Source organism: Nymphaea colorata, chromosome 4, assembly GCF_008831285.2.
Source record: "Nymphaea colorata isolate Beijing-Zhang1983 chromosome 4, ASM883128v2, whole genome shotgun sequence".
Taxonomy (NCBI): domain Eukaryota; kingdom Viridiplantae; phylum Streptophyta; class Magnoliopsida; order Nymphaeales; family Nymphaeaceae; genus Nymphaea; species Nymphaea colorata.
The window spans coordinates 15,682,579-15,693,379 of record NC_045141.1 but is presented as its reverse complement, the minus strand read 5'-3'; the positions used below and the strand labels follow the sequence as shown (position 1 = coordinate 15,693,379).

Sequence of the window (10,801 nt, the reverse complement as noted above, 5' to 3'; positions counted from 1 at the left end):
CCTCGTGTAAAATGCAGCAAAGTCTGTTCAACATCTGCTTTTTTGAACGTCTAGTTGGGAGTAACCTTTAATCGTTCCCGATCAGTTTATTCGGCAAATCAAGATGCCGTGGAAGATTGGTACGTGACAGATTCAAACTTTGGACAGAACTTTTAAAGTTGCTGGCCTTTTAGCATGTCAATCGTCACCTGACAGCAACAAATGTTTCAGAAGGCAGCCATCCACAGAAATGAATATAAAACTGCCGCTGCATTGGAACAAAATGCTTGGCAAGCCTCCTCGAGTCCTGCAGAGCAGAAATGGCCTGAAGATGCTTTGACGGCGATTTTGTTGATTTGGTATCAGTGGTTCTCTCTTACATGTTCTATGCATGCAGGGACAGAGCTAAAAAAAAAAACAATTCATGGTGCACACTAAGCATATAGTTAACAAATTTTTTCAGTTGGTTATAGAGCTGTGAGGATTGTCCAATAATATAACTACTGGATACAGATTCACCCAAATTCAACAACTCATTTGAGCTTTTAGAGCCACGAAACGCTCACTTATCTACGCCCTTGGTTCTCTACGGAACAAAGCCTGTTTCTTTGACGGTAGGTGGTGACATATTACCGGTTCAATATGAAAAGATCATAAAGAAATTTGGAATCATGTGTGCCTTTAAGAGGATTGGTGCAATTGATAGGATGAGAGTTGGTAGGTAAATAGTTTTTGTTTCGAATATTCAAAGCGTCAATTTCATGTACTGTAAAAAAAAAAAAGGGTCACCGATATGTAAGTTGAAGTATAGCGAAAGCACCATAAGGTTCTGAAAACATGTACTATACCCTAGAAAGATAGATAAATGACATGATACATCTTACGGCGCTCACCCTAATTTTGAGATCATATGTAACCTTTTTGACTGCTCATGTGAGAGCCAATATTTGCCACTTATGAACGTTATCTTGTTTTAACTGGATATGGGGGCTTGAGCATGGGATTTACTTCTTGATCCACAAAAACTGGGTCAACCCAACTGCTCCTTGCATCAGCATGGACAGAGACAAGTTGTCAGGAACACGAACACGCCAATTATGACTAATGAAGCCCATCCTTCATTTTTCTTTAAGCTGGACCCAGTGCAGTCCATTTCGATCTTAAGACTAAAACTTTGACCCAGGAGAGGGAGGGTTGCAACATCAATAGCTAGCTTTCTTTGAACTTGCTCCTTGACTTTGCAGGACCAATAAGACCAAAATGAAATCCAAACACACCCATCTTAATATCCAAATATAATTTACATGCATTAAGGTCCAGATTCTTCTTAAAACTTTGGATCCAATCAAATTGAAACTTAATCTAGTTTTGAGATTGAAGGTTGAGTCTAAAAGAGACCCAGTTGAATGAATTAGATATCTTAAATTATGAGTAAGAGTTAGAAAGTGAGATCAAAAGGTCAGCAAAAAAGGTTGTCTTTGTCAACTTTTATAAATAAAAAGGTGTCCTTATTTCCTTATTTGCTCAGAAGGGGGATCCCTTGCTAATAAGAATCCGGGTTTTTGGAGTTGACCCGAACCAAAAAGTTGTATCGTACAAAGATTGGGCGTTCGGGTCGACTCTCATCGGTTCCGGGCATCATCAGCTGATGAACAGGCAGCACGGCGCGCTTGCCAGTTGTTTCCCGGCGTTTGGAATTCTGGGAAAAGAAATAGTTTAAATACTACACTCAGTAAAGCGAGGGGGGACGAAGGAGGAGGAAGGTCGCAGAGGCGTTAGGAGGGAGGAGAGGAGGAACGAGCTGCTATGGCCTTCTGCGTAACCGCCAAGGGCGCCTTGCTCCTCCCAGACCCCTTGCTGTCGCTTGGAGTTGCCGGATCACGGTTGAATTCCGGCAACGAGAAGCAGGTATTTTCGGTCCGATGCACCGCGGAGCCGGGCTTTGATCCGAAGGTGTTCAGGAAGAACCTGACGAGGAGCAAGAACTACAATCGAAAAGGGTTCGGGTTCAAGGAGGAGACCATGCAGTTGATCAACAGGGAGTACAAGAGTGGGTCTCCTTTTTTCTTTTCCTTCTACCCTGTCGTTCTCTGTATTTCGTAGAAGGAATGCGGGTTTTGATTGGGCTCCTAGATTTTATTAAAGTCGTCAAATGTGTTTTTGTGCCGTGAATTTCATGGACTCTCAGGGCTGTGGCTTCAGTCATTTCACGTATACTTGGAATGGTGAATATTGATAATTTTATAGAAAATGTTTTCTTCAAATATGTCGGAACATTTTTTGCTTTTGGGAAATATATTCTAGTTACTTTTGCTTTATTTACTTGGATAGTTTAGGGGTTGTTTGTCGTATTCGTTCTCGAACTTATTTCGTTTTTACTCGTCAGGCAGCAAACTCTTGCTTGTGCTCTGACTAAAGCGTGAATTCTTCGTCAGCCTCTTGAATGTAGTTCGAGTCTTGTGACCCTTGCATTTACTTGAAAATTTATGAACCTTTTTGGTACTATTTGGATTAAGGTTCATGAGTGTTGTTAATGTTGGTTTTGATGCTTATTTCGACTCGAGCGAAACAGTTTTAAATGTTACAATCTGAACACTTACTTGGGCAGTTTGATGGGCTTCTTTTGCGTTCTTCTGTGTTATGGTGATACACCATGGAGTTGATTGGATGTCTTCTTATCTGCGTGCCTGATTTTTTTGCTTTTTCCTTGAGAAAAGTTGTGGTGTCACACACGTTCTCAATTTGATGGGCTGTGGTTTCCGGATCGCAAAAAAAATTGATACTGTGACATTTTTGAATTTCATGGGATAATGGTAGGCAATATCATAGAGACACTCAAGAAGAATAACTATGAATATACTTGGGGGAATGTAACTGTCAAGCTGGCTGAGGCCTATGGATTTTGCTGGGGAGTTGAGCTGGCAATTCGGATTGCATATGAAGCGAGGAGGCAGTTTCCTATGAAGAAAATTTGGATCACCAATGAAATTATTCACAACCCTACGGTGAACGAGGTATTTTCATGTGCCTATGCTTGTAGTAAGCATTGAAATCTTTGAGTCTTTTTTCATTTCCAGGTTGTTTGTTTTGCAGGAAAGCCATGTTTTAGAGAATTCTGGGTGCTTATGCTTCTTGTGCCTTAGCATGTTCTTGGTGCTAGATGCCATTAACAAATCCTCATTTATGTGCCTAAAGAGTCCCTAATCCGTGCCATGGATTATGCTTTTTACGGTGTTGTACAGGAAAATAAATGATAAACAAGAATCATACTAAACAGAACTAGATTCTGTTATTTCTTTTTCATCTTCTCAATTCATGAGAATCTCGGTAAGAAAGAGACAGGATATTATTTTCAGGGGGCTGAATAATATAGCTACCCCACTAAATAGAATTTCTCAAAATATTTCTCCAGGGTCAACAGTATTTTCCAAGAGTTTTAGAGGGACCAAACAAAGACTTTTGAAAATTTTAAAATGTAAAATTTTATTTTTCAAGACCTCAAGGGGACCATGGTCCCTGCTGCCCACCCCCCTTTTGGCTCCACCCTGGCTGAAATGTTGTAATCCTCCATCTAGTGCTGCATTATACACCACAAATATCTATATTTATTTCCTTGTGAGTATGCCAACAGACATCACTTTCAACCTAGAGTCAATCATGTAAATTGTAATCCATAAATAAAGGATCTGTAACTGGTTCATACCAAGTAATTTCTCCTCCTTTTGATATGAAATGTCCTGTAGATTTTGAACTAATTGGTTCGCTTTGCTAGATGCCTCATGAATATAATGTTGCATGTTATCCTGTAGAGGTTAGCAGAGATGAAACTTCAGATTATTCCTGTTGAGAATGGAAAAAAGAATCTCGATGTTGTTGAGATGGGAGATGTGGTAGTTTTACCTGCATTTGGAGCTTCTATTCAGGAATTGTTGGCACTTAGTGAGAAAAATGTTCAAATAGTTGATTCAACCTGCCCGTGGGTAACAAAGGTAATAATTATCAATATGTCAGTATCATAAGTTCAGCTTCTTTTGCCAATAGTTGACAATAATGGTCCATGTAATTATGTGGTTAGGTGTGGAACACAGTTGATAAGCACAGAAAGGCAGAGTATACCTCAGTAATTCATGGTAAATACACTCATGAAGAAACTATTGCAACTGCATCCAATGCAGGTACTTTCATCATTGTGAAGAATATGAAAGAGGTAACTCTTGATACTTGACTTCTAATGTTGCATTTCTCCAAAATGTTGTGTACCTTTAGTTTAATATGGGGGATCTTTACTTAGGGGCATTTTCACAAATATCAACTCAGGTTTTTATTCACAATGGTTTTCTTGGAAAATTCTCAGGAATTGAAAAATATAAAATACTTGTGAATAGAAAAAATAATGAATTATGAAGTTGCAACTAATTTTCCACAAAATATTGATAAATATTTAAATATTCATGAAATTTAAAGGGAAAAAGTTTTAATATATTTAATTTTTTTTTTAATAACTCACAATATTTTTGCACTTTTTTTTGTGTTGGTGATATTTTCAGAATATCATGATAAATTCCTATTAGCTTATTTTTGGCGGTATTATTGTCATATTTTTAAATTGCTGATACTGAGTCTATGCATCTTATCCAACCCAGGCAATGTATGTTGCTGATTATATCCTTCACGGAAAACTTGATGGTTCAAGTGGAACAAAAGAAGAGTTTATGGAGGTAATAGTTGTCAATTCCTTCAAGTAGCAGACAAAGATATTTACTTGTTGGATAATAATGATTAGTTATGTGCAGAAATTCAAAAGTGCAGTATCCACTGGATTTGACCCAGATAGAGACTTATATAGAGTAGGCATTGCTAATCAAACAACTATGCTTAAGGGAGAAACTGAAGAGATTGGTGAGTTAATCCTGCAGTATGGATATTGTGCATCATCTCCTTTTCCAATCTTAGACTGTTCAGATATATCCAAATGGTTACAGTGAATTCTTTTGTTAATATTATTTTTGTTGGCATTCCTTAATCCAGGAAAGCTTCTTGAGAGGGTCATGATGCGCAAGTATGGAGTTGAAACTGTCCATGATCATTTTATGAGCTTCAATACTACTTGTGATGCTACTCAGGTATTTTCATATTATTTCTATGAAAATCCACATGTATCCCACTTTTGTTGGCTTGTTGGCGAATAAGAATATTTTCTTCATTCATATTTCCTAGTTGGTAGCATCCATTGTCATTGTTCTTTTGGGCTTTAGGCACGTTCCTTGCAGAATAATGTGCTTAAAGGAATTCTTCTGTTTGCAATGAAAGCTGAGCTGGCTAGGCAGAACACCATACCTTCTTTTGGTGGAAAGAATAGGTTGTAATGGTTCCTTGACACAAAAAACTGCTGTGACTGTTAAAAGTGTACATTATCACATCACTTTTTGTCGTCAGATAAAATTACTGATTGTAGGTGAAAATGAAGACTCCACGTAACACATTCCAACAGCCATTCCAAATTGATTGCTTTAACTTCATTGAGATTTTGTTATCCTCATGACGAGTCCAGTTCAACAGCTAGTCCCTCGTGAGGCGTGTGATACCCTGAAATAAATTTCAGGGTATACTTTCTCCCTTTTCCATGGCCGGGGATCATTTCAGAAAAATTGTCAGACCCCCTTTTGGGCTGCCCCCTTTTTTTTTCTCCTGAAACTGCACTTCATGAAGGCATAACATGGGAAGTATGTTGTGTTCATCTGCATCTGATTCTTGTTCTGTGAGTGTCAATGGGTGGGTATACCTTACAATTTTTTTCAGGGTTACAGAGTGCTCTCTAAGGGAGAAATTGGTTAGACAATCTTCATCTTTCATTTCCTCAAATTACTGTCACAAAAAACGTGTCTTATTGGAAAAAGACACGTATAATACAGTAAAACATAGTCAGCCGTATAATACCCATACAAAACATGCCTTTTTTAAAAAACGTCAAAAAAACACATATTATACGCGTATTATACCCGTTTTTTGCTTTTTTTTTTGTATTTTTATGATTTTTTAAATAATTTTTAGGATTTATTAAATGTTTTAAATTTTTAAAAAATTTGCCGAGATTTTTCCATTTTATTCCCGAGAATCCGAGATATACAACTTTGCCGTATTATACCTGTCTTTTTCCTCGCTGTATAATACCCGTACACGTTTTTTTGTGACAATCTCAAACCCTTGCACTTATAGGCCCATTAGTTTTGAACCTATATAGACTCTTTCATGATTGCTGTGAGACCAGTCAGGTTTAGTTTTTGATAAAGAAACATAAGCGTTGAGTAATAATTTCTATTTTATCTTTTCCGCTAGTTCTTTTTATCCTCATTCCCTGGTCCTCATGTCAGTGTCTTTCTTTCTGTTTATCATTACAGATGTCCTGATTTTTCATGTACGTCTAGATTGATAAATTGATCTAATCATAATGTAGCTGTCTGTCACATATGAGTGACATGACTTTTGATATGAAACAATCGTCTGGAACCCTGACTATACAATTTTCTCATAATCACTTGATTCTCAGAGCTGTCAGCCTGGTAGTAAGCAACTTAACACATCAGGTGATAGTTGTTTCAATTGCAGCAGATCACCTTGGAAGGTTTTTTTTTTTCCTTTTTTAGTCACAGACCCTAAGTAGAAAGGATGCACATGCTTAGTAAGACATGTTAACTGTTAAGGAAAGTTAATAGAGTGCCACTAACTTAAGAGTATGAAGTTTCACAAATCAGATGACATCAGCAATCAAAGAATTGCCCGAGCATCTGACAGTGACAGAATGATGGGTTGCTAATTTTGGAAATTTGATCAGTTTTTCTTCACTGGATATTTCCTTGGATTTATTCGGGTTTTTTTTTTTTTTTTTTTGATATTTGGTTTTCGGGATCCATCTCACGACTTCTGATTCCATCTAGGTATGTCCAGATGGACTGTTTTAGGAAGGCAAGGAAGATGTCTTCCATCACGAATACTTATCTATTTCTGTTATCCTGTTTACACATTTTCTTCCCCTATTAGTAACACATTGCAAAGGCGACAAGAAGATAAATTAACAAGTTAATATGCATATCAAACTTACATGTTCCATGTCCAGGAGAGACAAGACGCAATGTATGGTCTTGTGAAAGAGAAGCTTGATCTCATGTTGGTGATTGGTGGATGGAACTCTAGCAATACCTCACATCTTCAAGAAATTGCAGAGCTTAAGGGAATTCCATCTTATTGGATTGATAATGAGCAGAGAATAGGACCAGGAAACAAAATACTTTATAAGTTAAATGTAAGTATGCTACATCTTTATCAATTTCTGATTTCGATTGTACATTATTATTTGCTGTCTTAATTCTTAACAAGTTTCTCCTAATATCTTGGTCACTGTTGAAGCACGGGGAACTGGTTGAGAAAGAAAACTGGCTACCTGATGGTCCTATCAAGATCGGTGTCACCTCAGGAGCTTCTACTCCTGATAAGGCAAGTTTTTTTTATTAATTTGTCTATGAATTTGGAGACTCTAACATGTGCTGTAAATCATTCAATCCAAATCGTATGTCAAGCCAATGCTTTTTTTTTTTTGTTATTCTTGTCTCGTTCTGTTCTTTAAGACATTAACACTTTAGGATCTGGGCATTTTCACTCTTCATGTGCTTCTTATTAAAATGAAATGGTCAAGTCATTCAGAAATTCTCCTTGAGAACTGCGAGTTTGATTTCAGGGTTCATACTACATTATATGGTACAACAGTATTTTTCATGCTCAAGTTGCAAAAATTGCTGCATAGCTTGTATTATCTGCAGACTACAGAATAGACGTTTAAAATGCTTAGTCACAAAAATTTTTGTTCTCTAGGAATCGATGTTTATGTTTTCTTATATCTTTAGAATTTGTCACCATATTGAAGAATGTCATCTATGGCTTGAAAAATAACCAATTGAATCACATCTGCATTACTGTCTCTCTCATGTTTCTGATGATGCATCAGTTTGTTGTTTGGGGTTTAGGGTAAACCCCATAGCAATTAGCTCATTCTTTTCAACAACTGCATGGTATAGGTTGACACGCATTATAAAGGGAAACTTCATGGGGATAACGCTAATTTTTTGGAGTGATTAAGAAACCAAGCACCATAATATACGTTACTTGGTGGGGGCTTGTTGCCCCATAGCTGATACGGACATTCAGATTTATGTCGAGCCATAAATGAAAAGCAAGAATGTGAGGATGTTCTAATGAGTGGTTAATGTGTTCAGTCCACATTTATTGCTTTAGCTGTGTGGGTAGTTTGTAGTACAGACATCAGACAAGCATGGAATGGGCCATTTTCAAAATTTCAATATTAGTTGAAAAGGGCAAAAAAGATGGGATTGCAAGTCTTCTCACTTTTTCATCTCGTCTTCTCTTTATCTGCATTGTGACTACCACTTCGTGAAGGCTTGCTGTAGCTCGATCTGAGTGAGTGGAGTTATATTAAAAAGTAAAAAGCATCATGAGGGTGAAAAGTTGAAAGTTATATACATGCCCAGCTAGAAAAGCTAAGCTTTATCAACAACTAAACAAAGTGTTGCTATAAATGCTGTCTCAACACACATTGAAGGATTATAGCCCAGTCGTTTTCTTTTTTCTTTTTTATTTTTAAAGGTTGATATTAATGTAAAGAAGTTTGAACAAACGCATTATAAAATCATAATGGTGCCAAAGATCTTTTGTGGTATGCTGATTCTGTTGGGCTCTTAAATCTCTTGCTGCTGGAAGATGAAGGAGATCAAGTGACACTTTCAAGATCATTCAACACATGTAACAGCGACAAGCAACAGATGTTATATATTGTGAAAAGAGCTAGCTGTTTCCCTAGATTATTGACTGTTTGCTTTTCAGTTTTGCTCTGCCTGTGCACCGGAATTTTCAGATTGATGGAGTTGAATGAGTGCTCTGGTGGTTTTCCATTGGAGGTTTTTCATCAGAAAGTTTTCTAAAATTTTGTTCCTGTAGGGAGAGTATGAGAAAAATATTTGGAATTCCATGAATAAAATATATAGGGGATGGTATTAAAAATTATGAAAATATGTTTTGCCTGCTATTTCTCCAAAGCATTGACAAACATTCGTAAAAGTTTTTCTTCTTAAACTGTAAATGGAACAAAGAAAAAAAAAACATATCAAGTAAAAGGGGGAAATATTTAAATATTGTTTAATCATTGCAGTGTATATTTTGTAGCAGTGTTTCAAGAGTCAAGAATAACACGATATTCTGCCAATAAGATCAGCTGGTTTCAAAATGGTGAAAATATTGCAATGTTTTTCAGAATGTCAACTCTTTGAACTATGATAAAAGAATCAATTATGTATTAGCTCATGACTAAGAGTAGGTGAAAATATGTTAAAGTTCGCTCGGTTGAGCATAAATCTGTCGTTGCTTTATTCAAATTTAAATAAATACAAATGTGTCCTCGTATTTTCATAAAAACATGATTTTTTGGGTGTTCTCTCAAGTCTGGGGATGTGCAACTAATGACTAACAATAAGTTCCTACCTGTTCACTTCAAGTTATCCATGTTCACTTCAAGTTATCCATCTGAACGCAACAGGATGAAGACTGTGGAACCTCCATGCTGCTGTTCTAGTAGCCTCAGTATGGATTAGGTACCTCGAGAATATTATCAATGAAATACTTAAAAAATGACATGCCTTGAGATTCGACAACCATATATAGCTCATTTAGATATAGAGAATGATCAGTTGTATGTGAAGGAAATTGATGTGATTCTGACTTTAACTTGTAGAACTCCATATGGTCGAGGCAAAGAAAGATCATAACCATCAGATCTATTGCACGCTTCATTCTCCTGATTTCCACTTTGAACTTGAACCAATTCAATAATTTAGCAAGGCGTGGTACCTTGTGGACCTTCAGTGACAAAAGAAGGAAAACAAAGGATGCTCAGCGCTAGTAGCAGCTGTAGTTTCTTAAGTGCTATTCGTGGATAAAAGAAAACTGTTTGCACGTGTTTGGCATGTTCTTGTATGCATGTTCTAGGTTGCTTTATTTGATATCGTGCACGTACCAACATATATTTATCATTAGAATATGTAGTTTTTACCATTCACAACGTTTAAGTCGTCATCTTCCGTGATGGGTGTCAATATTTCTTCTAGTCTACATTTTTGTTCATAGTCTATTGTTATTGTGGTGCAGGCAATGGAGGACGTCCTAAACAAGGTATTTGAGATTAAGAGCAAAGAATCCTTGCATGCTTGACGATCCTGGCCTCGAGCGGTTGCTTTCCAAAGTTCTCGTCTGTAAAAGTGCTATCATGTATCATAGGTGACGAGATGTAATGGGACTTCTCATGTATTAGTCAAGAGTATTGCAGATGGGAATGAATAACAGAAAAAGGAGAGTGAACTTGGTTCATAGCAAGGTAGTCTGCCTCAAACAGTTTTCCTTCCTTGCTTCCTATGGGCGTGCTTATTGCCTGGAAAATATTTTCCAGGTGCATTAATGCTGGAAAAGTAGTTCAGGATTTTCAGTTGGAACCCTCCAGGTCCATCCGAAAATCCAGAAAAGCCGTACCAAGAGTATGTTCAACATGAAAAATGGCTTCAGGATTCAGTGTGTTTAAATGGGTATTGTACAGCGTGGTGGAAAGGGGATCCGGGAACGTTTGTGTGGACATGATTAAAATGTATTACACGACGATCCTTTTATATATTGATATTCTAATAAGATATTTGTAGACATCGAATCATTGATCAGTTACCTCCTTGGAGTCTAAAACTGAGATTGGCTGATCCAAATGCATTTTGTT

General features: G+C 37.0%; 1 protein-coding gene across 1 annotated transcript; it reads left to right on the top strand.

Moving 5' to 3' along the window:
• The first annotated feature begins 1,637 nt into the window (after positions 1 to 1,637).
• On the top strand, positions 1,638 to 10,752 carry LOC116253574 (4-hydroxy-3-methylbut-2-enyl diphosphate reductase, chloroplastic-like). The gene is made up of 10 exons (XM_031628459.2): positions 1,638 to 2,029; positions 2,797 to 2,993; positions 3,789 to 3,968; positions 4,055 to 4,186; positions 4,623 to 4,697; positions 4,773 to 4,878; positions 5,008 to 5,102; positions 7,094 to 7,279; positions 7,384 to 7,470; positions 10,189 to 10,752. Exons 1-10 carry the CDS (start codon positions 1,786 to 1,788, stop codon positions 10,249 to 10,251), a joined length of 1,365 nt encoding a protein of 454 aa, XP_031484319.1. The 5' UTR covers positions 1,638 to 1,785; the 3' UTR covers positions 10,252 to 10,752.
• The last annotated feature ends 49 nt before the right edge of the window (positions 10,753 to 10,801 follow it).

Bases quoted from the DNA above. Each gene is read 5' to 3' on its own strand.
- LOC116253574 (XM_031628459.2), top strand. From the start codon at position 1,786: ATGGCCTTCTGCGTAACCGCCAAGGGCGCCTTGCTCCTCCCAGACCCC. The intron at 3,969-4,054 runs GTAATAATTATC...TTATGTGGTTAG, and splicing joins CCTGCCCGTGGGTAACAAAG to GTGTGGAACACAGTTGATAA. The intron at 7,280-7,383 runs GTAAGTATGCTA...TCACTGTTGAAG, and splicing joins AAATACTTTATAAGTTAAAT to CACGGGGAACTGGTTGAGAA.